Source organism: Papaver somniferum, chromosome 10, assembly GCF_003573695.1.
Source record: "Papaver somniferum cultivar HN1 chromosome 10, ASM357369v1, whole genome shotgun sequence".
Classification (NCBI taxonomy): domain Eukaryota; kingdom Viridiplantae; phylum Streptophyta; class Magnoliopsida; order Ranunculales; family Papaveraceae; genus Papaver; species Papaver somniferum.
The window spans coordinates 31,342,222-31,364,213 of NC_039367.1; the positions used below are offsets into that span (position 1 = coordinate 31,342,222).

The following is a 21,992-nucleotide window of genomic DNA, read 5'->3' on the forward strand; positions in this document are numbered from 1 at the left end:
TTACGAGAATAAAATCAGGTCCTGCCTCTGGGAATATATGTGGAAGGGGAATTGGCGTCTAGGAAAACAACTTGACCAGGAAAAGACAAAAATGGTATCAAATGGCTGGCTTAGCACAAAACCGGGGAATTCTCGCTTAAACTGAGGATTAATTTAACCTTAGTTTCCTTTGTCCATTTCCTTCTTACCTACTCCATATTAAGATTGATTAAACAATGAACACAACTTCAGCATGGTGTGGTAGTAGTGTTAACCAATAATGATCCTAGTTCAGATAGTTAAGCAGCACAGTGGCGTGGATTGATGATTCTAGCTATAACTACATATGGATTACAAAAGTAAGAACAATTTACAAGAACTAGCTCATCCAAGAAGAAAACATAAACGGTTTAGGTGGAGAAACAAAAAAAAGGATCAAACTCATTTCAGCTTGGTGAGTTGTCAGGTTATTGTGTAGTATTTGCAGCAAATTTGCTAACAAAAGCATCAGCAATTTGGTTTGTAATCTTTACTTTCCGGTGAAGAGTCTAACATATTGTGTTGTTTATAGTTTCCAGCGACAGTGAATTAGGTGAAGACGGCAGTTCCAGGGAAAGTCCGACGGAGGAACTGAGTGTTGGCCCCAGGTATCAGTTACTTGCAAGCAACAAAATGATGGGAAAGTATTCCATATCAAATGTGAAAGTGGGTTCTGTAGCTTGTGGAATCATGGGCTGTTTGGGTAATAAAGGGCCTGTATTTGTTAGCTTATCTATTGAAAGTAGCACCTCTTGTTTCGTCGCTGCTTATTTAGCTTCTGGCGAGAAGGATGGAGACGAGTAACTATCACAGATACAAGCAAGACAGTTCACAAAAAAAAAAAAAAAATGATCCAACTTTTTTGTTTGTTTGTGTGTGTGTATGTATGTGCAGCCGGATACTCTGGTTTGGGGATCTGAACTATAAACTGGGCACGAAAGATGTATTGGCGAGGGAACTCGTAAGGAGTAAAGACTGGATTGGACTTCAGCAGATCGATCAACTACGAGAGGAATTACAGGATTTTGGTGGTGTCTTTCAAGGTTGGAATGAGGGGAATTTGGAGTTTGCAGCTTACTTACGAACACGCTTTTTCGAATTGCAACTGATACTCTGGTGGTGGAAGGGGATCCGGTTGTTGGCTCCACGAATCCTGCAGTTGTCAAACTTCAAATATTTCCTCAAGCCAATTCTCTTCCCGTCGACAACCAAACTGTAAGTATTCAGCACTCTCAGAGTCTCAGTCTCAGTACATCTCTTCAGATAACTAGACTACTAGAGATTTGTGAATTTCTGAACATTAACTTAATTGAGACTAAATCACAATCACCAAAACACTAATTAACTTCCAGGTCTTTGGCAATATCGCTCCTTTAGATTACTGTCCATATAACCACAGTCGATTTAAGCAGGCAAATGTCTAATGTAGTCATGAATGAATGTACTCTATATTAGAAGACTCTAAATATTGAAGGAGGCAATAATCTTATAAAACTGCAGAATAAAGTTTCATTTCATTTACAAACAAAAGCATAATTGGATTTGGTAAAACGAACATATTGCACCTGATACACAAAGATCATGCAACCATACATCTAAATATTCGACTTTTTCTACAGGTCATAGCGATTAAATAGCCTAGAAGTACAAAAAAGATTCATCCTGGCTTTAAATTCTAAGGAAATGTATGATTGGAAGGCAACGGGATCTTCCGAGACTGTCAAGCAGAGGTAATCAAATACTACTAGTGTTTTCAGTGGCTTGTGTACTGTATCCAACTCACTGTTGCTTTAATCTTGATTCTTGTCCAGTCTTTGATCAGAATCCCGTAAATTGTAAGCTTAGACAAGTTAGTGCAATTTCTTTTTTCTTATAGACACAACAGCATTTTAAGAGAAAGTAAGAAAGAAATGTGAAGCCATGCTTGTTCAAGAACACCAGAACACTTGATTCCCTGAGGAGGGCGTCTCTGCTTCACTATTCTTTTGTCACAGGCTAATATCATGGTGCTGTGTCTGCTTCACAGCTAATCTGAGCATAAAAAAAAACTCCAATCCGCTATCACTCCTAAACTATGCCGTTGCTCTGCCAAGTTATAAAGATTAAAACAAAGTCGAATTATGTGTACTGTCTTTCGGTTCAGTAGAAGTGGTTCACGCACAAGTGTCCAAGACATGCCCATCTTCAGAATACCATTTGCAAGCATGTGTACGCAAAATGAAATGAACAACACAAAGATACCCACATGATAGAGCAGATGGGATTGCTGCATATTGTATCGCTAAAAAGACAAATGTTTAGAATCTTCAATTACCTTTGGGGTGTGTTGGTCGATGATATAACAGTTATAGGTGGACCCACATCAAGCCTGCTTCCGTTACCAACTTGGGTTCGGGACAAGTTGGGCCTTCTGTTCATGCCAACTTCTGAATTGCTTCTAGAATCGCTACGAATGTTTGCCAATGGGTTAACAACAAACCCACCACCACCACCACCCTGGAGCCGGAACCTTCGATTCTCTTGATTCAATTGTTCAGCACTGTGATCTCTATCTGCCATGCTGCGCATTGAGTCAATCAATGGTGTGCCTACTGAAGACGAGTGCCTTGAAGTTGAGTAACGAACTTCTGTTTTCTTCCTAAACCTGTTGCTCAGGAACTCTGCACCAGGCAATCTGCAACATGTGTTTCCTGCCGTATCAGGGTTTGACATCCTTCCAGTCGATATAGCCAAGTCATAGGAGATCTCGTCTAGCGCAAGCTCTAAGCCTTGTACACGCGTCTCTAGCGATTGCATCCCATTCTGTGAGCTCCCCATGAATTTCTGAACTCAGCCAAGGTACAATATAATGAAATCAGTATAGGTTTTTAAGATGCACTACTACCTCCATCACCAACGCAAACGGTACCCAAGAAAATAAGCAACAGAAGGGTGCAAAAAATTACATATGAAATCTCAGTACAGAGATATGACAGTATGTAGCGCTACACATAATACGAGCAGGTTTATATCACACCAATTCATGTTTATTATACCACATGATCTTCCGGCACATTTTAGAAACCAAAATTTCATGACAGAAACAACATACCACAATCTAGATATGTTCAAAATACTGCATTCAGCAATCTAAGAAAGCATAGTAAAATTGGTCACTTGACGCAAGTAGGAAACAGATGATATTCATAACAAATGCAGAAAATCAAGGTGATTTATTTCAAGAGCAAACTTGCATCCAGTCAAAACCAAGAACTAAGATAAGGCTTTCTCCTCGTCTTTTTCTTCTTCTTTTTTTTGCGGCAGCAGCTACTGGCTATAGTCATGCAGTAAATCCTCAAAACAAAATATAATCTAACAGTGCTGTAGCATGTGAGATACAACAGACAAAGAAGAATGAAACACAAATAGTCAACTAGGAACTCACCTGTAAAAGATCTAAGAGACTTGACTGTTGCTTCTCTATCTGAATAAGCTGATTGCGGATTAGTGACATTTCCTCATTGTTTTTGATGATGTCTTGGAGTTGCCCAGTAGGATTGCCTACTAAACCAGTAGATCCTATGCTCTCTTGGTGCACTAATGGAACTACACGAGATCCCGACCTTACCGCACCCAGTTGGTGCACGTTATCATCACCATTTCTGTTGAAAATAGCACGTCTTACATCCTGTTTTTGAAACCTATCGTTCCCAGTATCCCCATATCCTGAAACTTCCCCATGATTCCCATTCAGATCGTCTTCATAAATTTCATTTGAAGGTGGATTATGAGGTACAGAAATCTCGACTTTCCAGTTGGTGGGTTTTTTGCGATCCAGCTTACGAAACATTGGTGGGCTTGATTTCAAGTTACTACCCTTCAACGGACTCCTTTGTCTGGCAGTTGTCATGGATGAAGTATCAGGTGGACTTGCTCTGCTTCCAGGCATTGATTTTCTCTTAGCTACTGGAGATTCAAAAGATCGATTGACTGAATTTTTCGAGCCAGGTGGGAACCTCCCATCACTTGCATTCTCTGTGTAACATAAGAAATGTAATTACATTACAGTAAAAAAAAAAAAAGTGATTGAAGTTAATGGTGACCCAAAACTGAAACTGGAAATAATCACAATAAAAGATCCTTCAGCTCCTGAAGATGTAAATCCAAATCAAACAACAAACTGTCAATACAAAAATCTCAAGCAAAGCCATAGAGAATAATTCTTTGTGAACTTGTGATCTCACAACATAAATGAATCCACAAAAATATGAACTACTGGTAAACACTAACTAGACACACATCCAAATCCACACAACAGTACTAAAAACTACTAGTACCAGTAACAAATTTACCTCGAGTAGAACTTTTAGATTCCGCTGGTGGCGACGCTTCATCGGAAACATCAGGAACATCTTTCCAAGCTTCTATCATTGAATTCATAGTATCCCTCACCGCTTTCACCTACAAAATGCACCAAAATCATCAAATCAGAAACCACCAAAATCAATCTATCAAACAGTCAATTTAAGAAAACAACCAAAAGATCAACATATCTAACCTTATCATATCTCCGATTCTCAAAAGTCGGAAAACAAGAAGACTTAAACTCAGACAACAAATCCCTCTCAACAACGGCCAACCTCCATAAAGTCTCAGCAGAAGCTTTTCGAATCGCCCAATCTTCATGACTTAAAAACTCAACACAGCAAGGAACCAAAATCACCAACAAACTCTGATTCGAAATCCCACCAACATTAACAATACTAGTAATCAAATTCAACAATGCAGGTTTCGCTTTAAAACTCTCAGTCTTCAGTAATTTCACCAATCTCGGCAAAATCCTCAACAACTGCTGTAAATCTGGATCAGGCGACGCTTCAATCGCCGAAGCTAAACAAAGAGCTGAACCAGACTGTGAATTCAAATCTTGCTCACAGAAAATCGCTTCACTCAACGGCTTCATAAAAACCGAAAACGGAGGTCTACAGATCTGTGAAGCCATTACAGTAACAGTATCAACACAAGCAGAACGAACATTCGAATCCTTATCCCTCAATCTTTTCACAATATTGTGTATCATCTTAGAAACATAAGGCGATAATGAATCTCCATGAATCTCTGATACAAAACCTAATAATCTCACACATTGCTTCCTCACAGGTGATTTCTGTGACGGATCAGTGTAGTAGATACAATTCAAGAACGGTGGAAATGAATCTGCATTCAGATTCTTGACTATGGATTCTAATTCATTTGTTGCGATTGCATGTGTATCTCTATCTGATAACTTGTTTAGACATGTTATGACACGTTGCTTCAAATCTGATACTGTTGGAATCTTCTCTTGCTGTAATGGTGTCATCGTCGTCGATGAACCTACTGAAGATCTTCTTGGTATAGACATCGTCGCCGTCAATCGTTGAATTCTTGTAACTTACTTACTGATGATACTCACCTGAATGTTGCAGAGAGATTCAGTACTGCTACTGATTCAGGTACTTACACCATTAATTCCGGTAACGTTTTTCTAAATGGGAGTTTGTTTTTGTCGGTTCTCTGTAGTGTTAAAGACTGCTGGGAAAGAATGGTTTTTATATAGATTGGGAATTTTGGATTTATTGAGAGAAAAAAGACGGATAAGGGTAAATCGTAACTTTACAGAGAAGAGTTTCAAGTAAGAGAATTTTCTTACTGTGAGAAAATTACAGAAGGAATATTAATATTATATTAACGAGATAATTAATTAAGGAGATGGTTAGCTGGAGTAATTAAGGATATTACTGGGGAATTGAAGCCGTGGATGGGGAGGATTGGGCTGGAATCAGTTATGGCTGGTAAAACTGTTTTTTTGCAGAGGGGAATGGGCCACTCACTCCCCCACTACTCTTGAATCACGTGATCGTGAAAGAGACTCTTTATCATTTTTAATGCTCTACTGGTATTTTGGGAGAGAGGGTCGTTAGTAGAGGAGGCAAAACGGAGGAGATGTCATGAATCCGAGGATTGTACTGGTTGCCTTTTTTGTGCTCGTCGTTGTTTTTCTACTGTAGCAGTATGAATGAGTCGGTGTCTAGGTGAACATTTGCTGGTTCCTGTCGGTGTCAGTTATACGAGTGATGAAAAGTGGAAGCTTAATAATTTGTAAATTAAAATAGAAATGATCGGTCAATTTTATTTTATTCTATTTTATTTTTCTTTTATTTTTATCGTTTAAAAGATTCGAAGATGCAGATTCTCTTTTTAAAAAATTGAGATTTCTACTAATTTACTTGAAATTAGAAAGTATGTTGAAGAAGGGAGACAATGATGGATTCGAGGAATCACATAACGGTCCGAGGTGCTATGAAAATTTTAGATGAATGTAACTGTTTTTGGGGTTTCAAGTTTATTCATAGAATTGACAATTTTGTGGCTGACAAATTGGCGGTGGAGGCTAGGAAATCGTCAATTTTTAGTAGTTGGAAAAAAGATTTTTCCGCTTTAGCATCCATTATGGGTATGTCAAAGTGCCAAACATGTATGCCTATATGTCAAATATAACAAACAGGCATACGAGATAGACTTTCCAGCGAGCCTATTTGTTAAAATATCGCTCGTTGGTCATTCAAGCGCCAGCGATACTCAAGCTGTCGCTCGCTGGTCTGATCATCCCTCATCAGTTCCCCATCCAATGGCTACAATTTTCCCCATCTATATATACTCAATTTCATACTCATTTCAACTCACACTAGAATTTCTCAATTTCCTATTCTTTTCATCACTCTTCCAATTCTTCAGAAAGCATGGCTGATAATATGAACATGGCTGAGTTCATATCAAACCAACATGCTGCCGAAAAATCAAAGAGTTGTTAATCGTGCGAAGTCAATTAGGAGACAATGACTAAAATTTATTACTGAGGAAGATGAATGTATTTGCAGAAATTTTGTTTCTTTTACTAAGACTTTATTCGCAGATGAATTCAGTCTCCAAACATCTTGAGGAAGGATTTTTTGGAAATTTCAAGAACAAACAATGAACCCCCAACAATCGTGATGTTTCAGGGTTGAGTCGTCGCTTCACTGAAATCAATAAGGGAGTTATTAGGTATGTTGTTTTACTTTAGCAAGAAGGTCCAAAATGAGAGATGGTGAAACCATGATGAAACTTCAACAAAGGTGTCGTGTGGAATATCGTCGCATCTACGAAAAAGACTTCCAATTTGGAAGCTGTTTCGAGATTCTAAGAGGGTTACCCAAATATAATCCAATATTTATGTTTTAATTTCTTAATTTAATATATAAACTAAACCATAATATAAATATGAATAATTGTTCAAACAAGAGGCTCTTGCATTGGGATAGTTGGTAGTCTAGCAACAAGCTGAGCTCCAACACCCTTTTGAATAGCAAGACCTATTCTATGAAATAAAAAAATGCCTATCTTAACGTTTGTATCGTGGCTGGATAGACAATTCTTCAGTCTTTTCAAGAAAGCAATCGTATCTTCATTAAGTTCACCCAGCGTGGTGAACGCCAAGACGCCAAAACCATATCCATGAGAAGTGCACTTGTCAATGTACTTTTTGTGTTTGCGAGTAATTGCAGCAGAAATAGCTTGTCCTGGAGTGTAGTTGCGAGCGCTGCTATTAGTGAATGAGGAAATGTCAGTCACGTCAAAACACACATCTTTTCCATTCTCCCAATCATGTACAAGGATGTCAGAAGGTCTTAAAGCAGTATTTCCATCTGAAACGAGACCAAGAGATGCTTCTTTCCTAATAGCTACATTGGATTTATGACAAATGTCTACGAAGACGTCTCTTACAAAGTCATGACGAAATTTGAGTCCAACATCGCTGGCGCAGTGTAGAGCATGATATCCGAAGATATCCATGGTCTTATTGCAGCTCATGCAGGTGCTATCTGTATCGAAAAGCGGAATGCCCATTCGATAACTTAAAACAGCCGAAAACTGTCATGGCCCAATATACTGGTTAAGCCCAGCAATGGGGACTGCAAGTAGGTAGTCTTGTGCATGCTTAATTTTATTGCAGTTCCATAAGAAGGAGTCTCGTGCTGTCAACTGAAATTTTGTAGGAATATCTTAATTGTGCATTTAAGTTTAGGTATTAAGTTTTAATATATGTCTTACTTTAGTTTAAACTAAAATATAACTCTAATTAAAATGTAAGATTGAATTATTTTATTTTTTTGAAAACAGACCTTCATTAGATAAAAAATTATGTACATAACTTAAGTTTAACATCATCATCCCTTAAGGCTGCAGAGATATTTGCTAGGATGTTATACAGAAAACGAAACGAAGCTCTTGTTTTTCTAGCCCTATTTGCTATAGTTTGAGCAACGTTATTAGTTGTTCTACTGATATACTTAACTTCAGATACATTAGAGGTTCTTAGCAGATGCTTTATTTCATTTACAATTCCCTGGTTTTGCCAAAATACATGAGGGATAGCATCATTGATAGAGTTCATCAAATTTATACAGTCTCCTTCCAGAATTATGTTGTGCGTTGATAGAGTGTTTACCCAGATTAATGCTTCCTTTATCGCCATACACTCTGCTTGCTCAGCGTATAGTCCTCCATTGAAGTAGCAGCCTATGATGTCCCTGCTTGTACCTGAGTAATCACACAGAATTAGTCCAATACCATACGATTTTGATAATTCATCAAAATAAGCATCAACATTTATTTTAAGATTTCCATGACTTGGAGTCTACCAATATTCCTTCTTCCTAATTTTTTCCTTCATATGGTTTTGGATAGAGGCATCACACTGTTTTAATAAACTTCTAGTATTGCTGATAACAGTCCAAGTGCTAATGGATTTATTTTGAAAGACCTTCTCATAGCGTGTTTTCCATATTTGCCACCTGTTATAATCTTCACCCTCCACATTTGGATCTCTGTTAAACCAGCTGATTATCCATGTAGACGCCGAAATATTATTAGATCTTAGCATAGACACATTTACATTCATTGCAAACAAAACAGCAGAAGAATATTTGCATTCAAATAGAAGATGCTCCAGTGTTTCTTCTTTATCACTACATCGAGGACAGATCACTTGGATTCCTTATTTGTATCTACTTAACTTTGACATAGTTGGAACGATACCCTTTAAACATTTCCAAAGAAATAGCTTAACTTTTATTTCCGCTATCCAAAGTCGTTGCCAAACTGTTCTAGGAATAATCTGTGTGTGATTGATTTGGTGATTATTTTGATTATCTTCTGTTTGGGTAAGTGCTTTGTAAGCTGATTTATCTTCTATTTTGATTATCTTCTGTTTGGGTAACTTCAAATGTGCAATGCTCTGAGGAAATAAGCGAAACACTAATTCTCTATTCCATCTTCTCGGATTACTCAACATCAGATTAGAGACATAGACTATCCTTGCTGGTTCAGCAACATTTTAATTTGGTGTAGGTGGTGAATCCATTCCATGAATCCATTTGTCATACCAGACCAAAAATTTTGAACCATGCATCCCCTATCAACCATCTATGATGTTTTCGGACTATTTTTAAACCTTGCTCTATTTCTTTACAAATCCAAGAAGAGTTGTTGTGATCCTCTTGCAAATGTAGAAAGTCACAGTAAGGAGCGTATTTTGGTTTTAATACTTTTACCCAAAGCTGATCAGGCTCAGTGCATAATCTCCAAGCTAATTTGGTGATTACAGCATTTAAACTTTTCTAAGTCCCGAAAGGCTAGACCACCTTCACTTTTAGATTTGTTGAAGGACTTCCAAGCAATAAAGTTAATACCTTTATTAGTTTTATGCCTCCACCAAAATCTCCTTTGTATTGAATCAAGCTTCTTAATAACACAGTATGGATTTTAAAGTTTCCCATGTAATGAGATGGGATTGTATTAAGCACAGGTTTAACTAAAGTAGTTCTTGCTGCTTGATTTAAAGTTTTTGAATTCCATCCCTATAATCTGTTTGCAAAAGCATCAGATGACTAGCAAAAGAGATTGCTTTTGATTTACCTAGTAAAATTGGTAGACCTAGGTATTTATCTGAGGTAGTCAGCTCTTTAACTCCCAATTTGATTTTTATTTGATTCTTCCTTTCATCAGTGACATCACCTGCTATAAAAGCTGCTGATTTTGAGAAATTGATCATTTGCCCTGAGAGTTTTCCAAAGTTATCTAGAATGTTCAACACATTAGTAATATTTGTATCATCAGCTTGCAAAAATAGGTTTGCAGATGATTTATTGGAGAGTTTTTTGCTCCTTGTACTCCTACAATCTTTCCTTCTTTCTCTGCCCTATTAAGAGACCTAGTCATATATTCCATAATACATATGAAGAGATAGGGAGACAATGGGTCTCCCTGTCTCAATCCCCTTGAAGGCGTGTATTTGTCACAAGGACTGCCATTAAGCCTGATATAAACTGAAGTGGTTGATATACATTGATAAATGAGCATTCTCCAATCTGTGCAGAAACCTATTGAATCAAGCATTTTATCAACAAAAGGCCACTTAATTCTATCAAATGCCTTTGACATATCAAGTTTGAGAGCTAACATGCCTTTCTTGCTTCTTGATTTCTCCATAGTGTGTATCAATTCATCAGATATGATAATATTATCATTTGTGTATCTTCTTGGAACAAAATTTTCCTGAGTTGGTGCTATAATTTTCTCCATCAGTGGTTGCATTCTTCTAACTAACAGTTTGGAAATTATTTCATAGCTTTTATTACACAGGCCAATTGGTCTAAAATCAGCAGGAGTGCAGGGATTTGGAATTTTAGGTATCAAGCAAATTGCAGTTTCATTAATCTGATAAGGGAATTTTTTATATATAAAGAAATCCTGCACAAGATTAATGATGTCTTGACCCACTGTCTCCCATTGAGTTTGATAAAATCCTGCTGGGAACCCATCAGGACCTGGCGAATTCCAACTAGCTAAACTTTTAACCACATTATAGATCTCATCTTCATTTGGTATACTCATGAGGGAAGCATTTTCATCATCTGAAATGTTGGCATGAATATGTGAAAACGAGTGATCCTGAAATTGTGGTAAAGTAGTAGTAGCTATATCTGAAAAGTGTTTCGTAAGAAAGCTTGCCAAATATTGTCTGTTATGCAACCAATTTCCATTTGGGTCTCGTAAAGCCATTATGTTGTTTCTATCTCTTCTATTAGCCATTGCATGGAAGTAAGCTGTGTTATTATCAGCTTCTTTAACCCATTTGTCTGCAGATTCTGTTGCCAATATTGAGCCTGAATTTTCTTCCAATGATGTAACAATTCTATTTTGTGCTGAATTTGGGAACTGATATGATCAGTAGTTGGCAGGTTTTGAAGATGACATAACTTGTTTTTAAATATTTTGACTTTATTATCTATATGACCAAAATTTTGCTTCTTCCATTTTGATAGTTCTTTCCTAGTGACAGCAAACTTTTGAGAGAGCCCTATATCAGTCTTATTCCAAGAATAAGCAATGGTTGTGGCACATGAGGAGTCAGTGAGCCAACACCTATAAAATTTCCAAGTATTCCTAGGAACATAAGTCTTTGCCTCTGTGTGAAGTAAAATTGGACAATGGTCTGAACCTAGAAAAGGAAGATGATATATTCTTGAGTCAGGGAATTGAGTTAGTTACTTCACATTGTGCAATGACATGTCAATTCTTGCTCTTTTATATCCCTGTCCATTTAACTTATTTGTCCATGTGTGTTTCCCCCTACATAACCCATATCCATTAAACCCGATTCTTTTATAGTATTACAAACCCAATTATTAGCTGAAGATAAAGTAGAAGTCTAACCAGAGGGTTTAAGATGGACATTTGAATCCCCCATAACCACCCATGGTTGGTTCAGATTTTCATTGAGTTCCTTCAGAAAACTCCATTGTGTCATTTTTAAATCTTCATATGTAGATCCATACATACAAGATAACAACCACTCATCTTTTGCAGGATTAGAAGTAATCATAAGATGTATTATATTATCTTTTACACATACTACATCACAGGGGAATCCATTTTTCCATAGTAAAATCAGACCTCCAGCCTTGCCTACTGAGCTAACAAACAAGTAATTAGGGTAACAGAATGGTTGAGTTAAGGCTCTTGCGTTGTTCCCATGAATTTTAGTTTCACTGAGGAAAATTATATCTGGATTATGATCTTTAATGATGTCTCCTAGGTTATCTCTGGTGTCTTTAGAAGCAAATCCTTGGACTTTCCAAGCTAGCACTTTCATTGTTTTAAAACTGAATAACCAACCATGTAAAGCAGAATAAATGTAGTATAAAGCAAAAGAATTGAAAGAGTAAACAGAATATGAAGGAAATTGAAGGTTAAAGAAATATGGTACCTTTTCACCAGTGTCATATGTTGTTTTTCCAAGACTCCTTAAGTGTTTTTGTTCTGAAACAGTCCCATGTTATGATGGATAAGAATTTTGGGAACAATTTTAATCATCCAGATTAACATGGGTATTTTCAGAAAAACCCACATTTGTAGAAGATGAAAATTGGTTCAACTGATTTTGTTCATAAAGATTGAGGAGAGATTGGAGAGGACCCTTTAAACCTCTATTAACATGAGCAGTTGCCGGATCTATATTCTCATGATTATAATTATCCAGTGAAAGATCGAATTCACCCATTTGTAAATAAGCTCTAAGCAAATTGGTATCTAGGGTTCCTTCTAATCCAGAATTGGGTTGAACTGATGGATGAGGAAATTGATTTTGAATATTAGTATTTTCAGAATCTCCTAAACGACTCAAAGGGTATTAATCTCTCTTTGTTGTGGATGATTATAATCTGAATTGCTATTTTCTCCCATCTCCATCCTTATCCTCTTACCAAATCTAAAACTTTGTTGTTCTAGAGGTCTGCCCCGACTAAGATTAACTCGAATCATACCTTGTGGATCACATCCTACTGAGGTGACTGGAACGTTATGAGTTACTGAGTCGACTAGTTGAAGATTCTTGTTTTCCATTGAGTTTTGTGCAGTCAGACAGATCACCGTTTGCATAGAAGTAGGAGCAGCATCTTCATTGATAGCAGCAGCCACCATTATTTGTTGTGGAACTGGTAGTGCATGTGCTGGCATATGAGAATTTGTTATTGCATGCTCATTTTCTTGATCAGTCTGCATTTGAGAAGTGCCTACTGATGAAGCTCTAACTCCTCTATTATCTGGATTGCTCCAATACGGTGGATCAAGAATAGAGACTGTAGACAAGTAACCACGTTGTTGCTGAAGTAAATAATCTGCAATTTCCCCACATTTCTTTCCTTGTGGTCAATGGTGTAACAGTATCCACATAGGTTAAAAGGTTGCTTCTCATAAAAGAGCCTAAGACAAACTTCTTCTCCTACCGCAACCTTTTAACCTATGTGGATGCTGTTACACAAAAACCTCATCGTAATGTATCTCTAACATCAATCAGCACTTGAACTTCTTAAACTTTTCCTCTAGGAACAATACAATCAGGAGGATCTAAAGCGCGAACTTCTCCCATAGCTGTACCAATACTGTTGACAATAGATGGATAGGCACATTCAGGTTGCATGTTATACAGCCTTAACCAAAGAAGTACTTTTGTTAGATCAACCAGACTCTTAGGGATTTTCGGATCCAAAGCTCCATAGAAAAAAGATCTTCTTCAATGAACCAAGGCCTAAGTTTGAGAACCATATCATATTCTTCTTGATTATAAAAATTAACCATGTGCTGATCTGGCTCTTCTTTTTTGATAAATATACCTTTGCACTTGACCCATAACTTCTTAAGCTCTTTATCTAGTTCACCTACTGACAGATACTTATTCGCATACAGCTTTGTCAAAAAACAATATTTCCATTTCTCAGCGCCTTCCAACAAAACTTCTGAAGATATTTCTGGCTTCTTAAGTCCTCTCAGTCTGTCTGAAATAGATGTAGTCCTCATCCTTTCTTGGACTTCTCTTACCTGGTTTTCCATAGTCCAAGATGTTGAAGAAGTAAGAAAAAAAGTAGATTTGCATGTAAGGAATAGACAAAGAAATAGAGAGAATAACAGTTGCGCGTGCAGGCAGCCGAGATTTGGATGAGTGAATGTTGTACACATGTTGGAACTTTTGCAAACTGGCAGAGAAATAAATAAGGTATAGGTCTAGCTATTACAACAAGTTAAATAACTACTTTAGATAATCAGAAAGGCAATAAAAGATATCTGACAAGGTGGGATAAAATAATAAAAAGCTGGATTGAGGATCTTCTCGTGAAAAGGCAGATCAGATGATATATTGAAAAGATTTAGAGGAGGATAATGTTTGATGGGACAAAGGCAAAACCACTCAATTGTCTCAGCAAGCATCCAACACGGTAAGTCGGTACCTAGCGAAAAGTAGTAAAGAAACACATATTAGCCAGATTTAAGAGATTTAAAAAAATGGATGGTTAATCAAGTTGGAAATGTGACATGCAGAAAGAGAGAACATGATTGACGAATTTAATCTGAAATTAATGATGAAGATGACCGAGTTTACTCGGATTCATAAGAGAGAAGCTCCACTAAGACCTAGAGTACGTCAAGTAATAAGTACTTAACTTCCTTTTAAATGTAAGATTGAATTAAGAATAAAATTAAGCTTAATTTTCAATTATATGAGTCAAATTTTCAAATTCATTAAACTTCAAATTAATCATTAATAGTCATTTTACAAGACATAAAACTATGAAATTTTTTTTTGGAAATATAGATTTTAAAAATAAAAATTTGGGACAATGTTCTTCATATTCTTCATTTCACAAAACTTCCAATCAATGCGCTCATGAACGGAGTTTTCTTTGTTTATCTTCAAATTTTTTGTTTTGCCTTGAACTTTTTTTTTTGCCTTTTCTTAGTTGCGGTTTTGACTTGGTTAATATCCAAAACTTGAAAACTTCTTTGATTTTTACCTAATTCTTTGTAACTATCACATATCTTCTTAATGGCACCTTCAAGCACTACTCCAGAAAAATCTAGTTGTGTTGCCGAATTAAGTTGGGTTTGAATTGTGCCATTTGGGAAAAATTGAAAAAATAAATTAGATCGAGAATAGAGAAATTAGATTGAGAAAGAGAGAAATAGAGAAATTTTTTGTGTAAAAAAATGGTGTAATTTTTTTGTTTGAAAATTACCTATTTGTAGGCGACAAAGAACTAGCCGTTGGCGCTAAAATTTACATCGAGCGATATTCATGGTAGCACTGGCGATAAAGTCTTTATCGCTGACTATATTATCTATATCTTTCGCTAGAAACTCCATCGCTCAGTGGTTTTCCCATAGTGGCGCAACTCATTTGCAATGCCACCTGGTATGTCAAACATGTTTTTTTTGGCATGTGCGTGAAATAAGCCTTAGATAAGTTTATTAGGACACATAAGGGTAGTAACCTAGATGAAGGTAGAAGCACTACCAGAGTAATTATCAAGAACATAATTTTTTTTGTCAAATGCTCACAACGGTGTTTGTCCAAAGGTCTATATCTATGCACATATCAAACACCGTCAGTTAGCACTTTAGCACCTTCTATGGGTATACCGAAGTGTCAAACTTACCTGCATAGTACTTAGGCATACGAGATGGGTTTTCCATCGGGCGATAGAGACTCCATCGTCCGATGATCTTTCTAGCGCTCGTTGGTCATAGAGGCGCCAGCGCTGGTCTTTAGATCGATCGATGCTAAGATCAGCGCTCAGCGGCTGATCATCCAATTGCCATAAATTTCATCCCCTATAAATACTCAACTTCAAGTTCATTTATACTCACACCCGAATTTTCAAATCTCTCTAGAATTTCTCAATCTCTCCTATTCTTCTAAACTAAAACAATATAAAATAATCACTCCTTCTCTCCCCTTCCTAATTTCTTGTAATATGGATTCTCAAGATCAATCTCAATCTTAATCTAAGGGAAAAGGCCCCAAAAAATTTCGAGGTGAAAAATACACCATCGTTGAAGATGAATGCATATGTCGTTACTATGTCTATTATACCCAAGATTGCATCGATGGTGCACAAAAACATGGTAGCACAGTGTGGGATAACGTTTTTCGTAAATATGAAGAACAAACCATGAACATCAATAGTCGTGATGCAAAAGAGTTGTCAGAATGTTTCACTGTAATCAATAAGGAAGTCGCCTTATATGTTGATGCGGTAATGTAAACCAAGCGAGGCCGCGAGAGCGTTTTTATGGAATCTGATATTGAAAGAGAGGTTTGTACAAAATGATGGCGCAAAAATAAAATAAAAAAAATCCAATTAGAAAGTTGTTGTCATGTTTTAAAAGTATTGAACAAATATAATCCAGACGTGTCAGCAGTTCAGCAGCAAGTACCTGAAAGATCACCATACAATTCTTCTCCTGCAAAACCAAATTCTTCACCATTTTCACAAGGTGCATGAAATCAAACTTCTTCATCAGATACCACAATAAGCCGAAATGCCAACTTAGTTTTTAATGATGATGGGAATAACAAATTTACTGGAATAAACAAATCCAAACTTGCTAGAAGATTAGCTCAAGAAGGGGGGGGGGGGTGTTTTCAAAGTTGTTGTAGTGATATGATTCGTTCAAGACTTTTGAAAGCGGATTTTTAGATTTTTTGTAATAAATAAAAATAGCGAACTAAATTAAAAAGATGTTGTGAAAATTATGGAGAGAATGGGGCTAGGATTCCACCATTGGTTGATATTAGTGATTTAATAAAACAATAATTATGCACCTCAACATTCAAATTAATTCTAATAGTATTTCCTAGACATGTAGATTTCCAAAAGAATAGATGTTAATCCAAGCATATAATATCAAAACCCTAAAGCAAGCATATTCTATCAAGAGAAAATACACCTAACTAATCAAAATCATATAAACAATTTTTAGTTCAATGCAAAAATCATTATAGAGTTGTTGTAATTAATCAATAGAAATATATCACTTTGACCGAAACAACGGCTTCCTCCATAGCCCCAAGGATTGGGTTTAGCTCATCATGATGTTGGAAACACGCTCAAAAGTTGATTTCATTGCTCAAAGTAGGCGTACAAATGATGAAATGGAGAAAATGATGAAAATCGGGTGTTTGCAACGTTTATAATTGTTGCAAAACACTGTTACAAAGAACGATAAAAGAGAACTGTTGTTGTTGTATCTCTGCGACCCTCGTGTGGCTGTCGTTGTCACTGTTGATAAAAGACTGCCTCTGGTGGTCTTTTGTTCTTCGTGTTCTTGGTGCAGCAACAGAAACAGAGTTCTGAAAACTCTTGATTCATGCCTCCTGAGCTCTCCTCTCGACTCCAAACTCTCTGTCCCCCCTCTCTGCAACACCATAACCCTTTATATATCCAGTAGCACCAAGAAATCTCGCTATAACTCAAGATAATTCTTTCTTAACTCGGCCTTGATGAAAAATATTCTGGGAATATTTTCTTCCCTGATTTAGCTTCTCACGCAGTTTCCCCAGGCCAAATTACTCTCAACACATCCAGTCATTGTCCAGAAGTGTTCCAACATGCAGCAGCCACGCGAAAATCTCTTGGTCACTCAAACAGGACTCGGAATGGAAAACCAACCCGTGATGCTCTGATTTCGTATCTTGGGTTATCTAGCCAAATTTGATCGAAGCAAACACCCATACCAGCTCTGTTAGGATATATCACAACTACCCATGAAGTTTAAGCGATTGAATCGCACAAAAACTCCTCCAAAATCCGATCGAAAAATCTGCCTGTGAATGGAAATGTTTTCCCGCCAAAATATTTTTTTGAAATGTTGAAGATGAAGTTCCCCTATCCTTTTCTGGGGTGCGGAAATCAGATGGGTGCTGAGGACAAATTTGGGTGTTGAGGATGAATTTGGGCTACACATAACGTTGGGTGTCCCTTAGCCAAATCTGGGGTCCGTATAGCAAATTTCCTCCAGGGGTCCAAATAACACTTTTTGAGCAACTTTTTCCGCACAAGTGTATTTCTCCAAAAATAGCTACACAAACATAAAAACACCATAATAAGTACAAAATCAAGCACTAGCAATAGAGACACTGAGGACAATTCAGACACAAAAATGTGTTTATCAAATACCCTCAAACTTATTATTTGCTAGTCCTCGAGCAAATCTAATATAGAAAATAAAAATGACTACACTTAGCACGTGCAGCAAGCTGTTAAACCACTAGGTGGCCCTAGTGGAGGAGTGTTGTCTTCGGAGGGTTTACCAGAGGTGTACCCACAAAACCTTTACTCCAGACCCTAGCTATCTACGCAGAACCTTGGAAAGCACTAAAGAATCTCCTTGGTTGGCATACTCTCATTGACTATAGGAGGAAGTACCCTGATGCGAAATTCCAATTGTTGTACAAGAGTTTGCACTCAGCATACTAAAATTCATATATAAGTGACAGAGCTCTACTCAGATAGTTTATGTACATCATAACCGGAGTCAACCAATCACATGGAAAGATTAAGAAGATGGATAAAGAGACGGTTAAAAGTGAATGGTGTTTCCCATATCTGTCTGAAGGCCTCTGCCAAGGTGAACCTATCCTAATGGACTGAGATACCGGTCTGACTAATATCAACACAACTGGCATATACAAGGGGACCAGTGGTCGGTAAACCTAACTCTAGGTCAACACAATTGGCATATACAAAGGCACCAGTGGTCGACTTTATTGAATTTATTCCGGTTGGTCTGGTCTGGTCTCCTTTTTCTTTTTCTTTTTTTGGTATCTCAATCACTCTATTCCACCCTAGCAAAGGTAACAACTTGAATCGTGTGCCCCACCAAATCACTTAAAAAATAAAAACAGAAGGATTAGGATTCAACGAGATATGGCGAAACTACCATGTTTTTCTTTTTAATTCTAACACCTGAGCTCTGTGCTTTTATGAATAGACTCTTTAGATGTTTCCATATAATCATATTGGTTCCTCAACTCCTACAACCAAGATGTTCCCATCCACTTAGATTGGTTAGTGCCAACCTTAATAAGAATAAAATTCTAGGCTCTGGAGTTTATTTATTGCAACTAAAAGATAACAAAAAGTTTCTTCACATACCCCCAAACTTAAATCTAACATTGTCCTCAATGTTCTAAAGATAAAATTAAAAGCATGAACAAGGAGAAATTGTTACAACTTGAAGCAAAAGAGTTAAGGAAAGATATTACCGTGTTGCATGAGTACCTCCCAGGAAATGCTAAATTTAAAGTCTTTAGCTAGACATCAAATACCTCAAAAAGGATTGTCACCTTCCAAAGTCATATATCAATAGTCGAAATAATTGTGGGTTCATAAGACCAAATAGAGCTGACACCAGTATGAGACAACTGCACTGATTCAGAAAAATGAAAAGAAGGAGCACGTCCTCATCTTAGGTTTCTGTCAAGACAACTGGGTTTATCTGCGGCGCGTAATTGAACTTCATATGTGTGTCTCGATAAATAGATTCATCCGAAAAACGGGTCTCTAATACCTGGGTTACCTCCTAGACAGTATCAGGAGGATCGGGTTGCGGAGTCTGAAAAGACTCAAGTAATATCTCAGATGTACAAGGATCGATTCCCAAGTTAGGGACTCTAATTAGGGATACGATACAATCACAAGAACCATCACTACCCCCAAACTTAGGGTTCACAGACAAACCTCTAACTATTTCTTGAATTTTCGGATCTCCAGAGTCCTTAAAATACTCAAGAGATTCTTCTAGTTCTCTACCCCCAAACTTAGGATCATCATTATTCTCAGAAAAACCTAAAACTATTGCCTGAATTTCTGGGTCCATAGAATCTTTAAAATACTCAAGAGCTTCTTCTAAAAATTGATCACATATCTTATCTAAGAGAATGGTTTCCTCAAAATCATCTAAAGAATCTACCAGTAAAGTGTCAAGCCAATTATCCTGAACCAAATCCTGAATTAAAGTGCTAATTATATTCATTTCTTCTAAATCATCGTTCTCAGAAGGTTGTCTAGTAACATTAAAGAAATTTAGTTCAGTGGTCATATTACCAAAGGATATGTTCATTAGCCCAGTCCTACAGTTGATGACAGCGTTAGCTGTGGCTAAAAATGGGAGACCTAAAATCACTGGGATTTGACGACTTGGGTCCTGAACAGGCTGGGTGTCTAGAACAACGAAATCCATAGGATAAATAAACTTATCAACCTCAATCAGAACATCCTCTATGACACCACGAGGGACTTTGACAGACCTATCAGCTAATTGTAGTATCATTTTAGTCGGTTTCAACTTACCAAGACCTAGCTGGGTGTATACATGATACGGGAGTAAGTTAACACTATCCCCTAAGTCAAAGACTTATCAACCATGTGATTACCAATCGCACAAGATATGGTGGGGCATCCAGGATCCTTATACTTAGGGGGTGTTTGGTTCAGAAGAATGAAACTTACCTGACCAGCTAAAAAAGCTTTCTTATGGACATTAAGCTTACGCTTTCGTGTACAAAGATCTTTAAGGAAATTGGCATAAGCAGGCATCTTCCTAATTTTTTCTAATAGCGGAATGTTGATATTCACCTTCTTAAATGTTTCCATTATCTCGTTGAAAGTCGACTCCTTCTTTGTTGGGGTTAACAAATGTGGATATGGGGCTCTAGGCACAAAGGTAGACCTATCAGGAATTTCTTGGGAATCCTTAGAGACTGTTTCAGTTTCCTCGTCTACGGGCTCCTCTTGGGAAGTAGAAGGTGGAACTACAGTATGTCCACTAGGCATGGCTACCTTATTGTCTACCGTTTTACCACTCCTAAGGGTTGTTATCGAGTTCACATGGTTTGATGATTTCTCACCAGCTAAAGATATTTTATGGACTCCCCTAGGGTTGGGTTGTGGTTGACTAGGAAACTTTCCTTTTTCTCTCAGTGTCTCATTTATCTGACTAACCTGGGTTTTCAACTCGGAAATAACCTGAGAGTTAGCTTGTACCATATTTTTATTTTCATCTAATCCTTGTGCAACCGATTGCTGAAATTCTAAAGTGTTCCGAGTTAACTAGGCAAGAGACTCTTCTAAACTCATGATTTTCTTATCTGAAGGGATCTGAAACTGTGCCGCAGCTGAAGGATTCTTAGCATAGGCAAAACCTGGGGGAACCTGAGCATTACTAGACTGGCCTTGATTCTGGCCCTTGGACCAAGAAAGGTTTGGATAGTTTCTCCAGCCAGGGTTATAGGTTTCTGAATATGGGTCAAACTTCTGTCGCTTATTAAACCTAATGTTGTTATAAAGAGCATTGGCTTTCTCTTCAACAACATGGCCTTCCCAAAAAGGCTCATTTCTTCCACTACTACCACTAGAATTACCTAATTCTAAGGCTTCTAACCTTTTGGCTATAACTGTTATTTTGGCATCTGACTCATATGATCCTTATACCCTATTAATATTTTCTCTACTTAGAAGAATTGTTTTCTGGGGTTCCCTACTATTTTCCCATTGTTGGGTCTTATCGGCGATTTCATTCAAAAATGTCATCGCTTCATCAACAGTTTTATTCTCAAACCCACCTGTGCATAAGGACTCAACCATGGTTGTTGTTGAATAATCTAAACACTCGTAGAGGATCTGAACTAACCTAACCTTCTCCAAACCATGATGAAGACATTGAGATATCAAGTCATTGAACCTTTCTAAGTACCTATATAAAGATTCTCCCTCTTGTTGGGCAAAAGTACATATTTGCGTCCTAATAGACGATGTTTTATGCCTTGGGAAAAACTTATGTATAAAGGAAGAAGTAAGTTGGTCATAGGTTTCAATTGACTCAGAGTCCAGACTGTACAACCAAGATTTGGCTTTATCTTTTAAGGAAAAGGGGAATAACCTAAGTTTCAACGCATCACCACTTAGGTTTTTAATTTTCAGAGTACTACAAACTTCCTCAAATTCCCTAACATGAAAATAGGGGTTCTCATTCTCCTTCCCTAAAAATATTGGGAGCATCTGTAAAGTCCCAGG

The 21,992-nt window shown here is 37.3% G+C and overlaps 1 protein-coding gene and 1 long non-coding RNA gene across 3 annotated transcripts; one reads left to right on the forward strand and one right to left on the reverse strand.

Annotated features, from left to right (window-relative positions):
- The first annotated feature begins 219 nt into the window (after positions 1 to 219).
- Positions 220 to 1,765, forward strand: LOC113318148. 2 transcript variants are annotated; one of them, XR_003344301.1, is made up of 4 exons: positions 226 to 433; positions 551 to 626; positions 913 to 1,233; positions 1,638 to 1,765. It is a non-coding gene; the product is annotated as an uncharacterized LOC113318148 (long non-coding RNA). The 2 variants fall into 2 exon arrangements; XR_003344300.1 differs by having other exon boundaries at positions 220 to 433; positions 551 to 1,233.
- On the reverse strand, positions 1,487 to 5,563 carry LOC113318147 (TORTIFOLIA1-like protein 4). The gene is made up of 5 exons (XM_026566273.1): positions 4,556 to 5,563; positions 4,350 to 4,458; positions 3,443 to 4,032; positions 2,333 to 2,841; positions 1,487 to 2,103 (listed from the first exon to the last, which is right to left on the reverse strand). Exons 1-5 carry the CDS (start codon positions 5,399 to 5,401, stop codon positions 2,091 to 2,093), a joined length of 2,067 nt encoding a protein of 688 aa, XP_026422058.1. The 5' UTR covers positions 5,402 to 5,563; the 3' UTR covers positions 1,487 to 2,090.
- Between the last annotated feature and the right edge of the window lie 16,429 nt (positions 5,564 to 21,992).

Bases quoted from the DNA above. Each gene is read 5' to 3' on its own strand.
- LOC113318147 (XM_026566273.1), bottom strand. From the start codon at position 5,401: ATGTCTATACCAAGAAGATCTTCAGTAGGTTCATCGACGACGATGACA. The intron at 4,033-4,349 runs GTAAATTTGTTA...TATGTTACACAG, and splicing joins ATCTAAAAGTTCTACTCGAG to AGAATGCAAGTGATGGGAGG. The intron at 2,842-3,442 runs GTGAGTTCCTAG...GGCTGAGTTCAG, and splicing joins GTCTCTTAGATCTTTTACAG to AAATTCATGGGGAGCTCACA.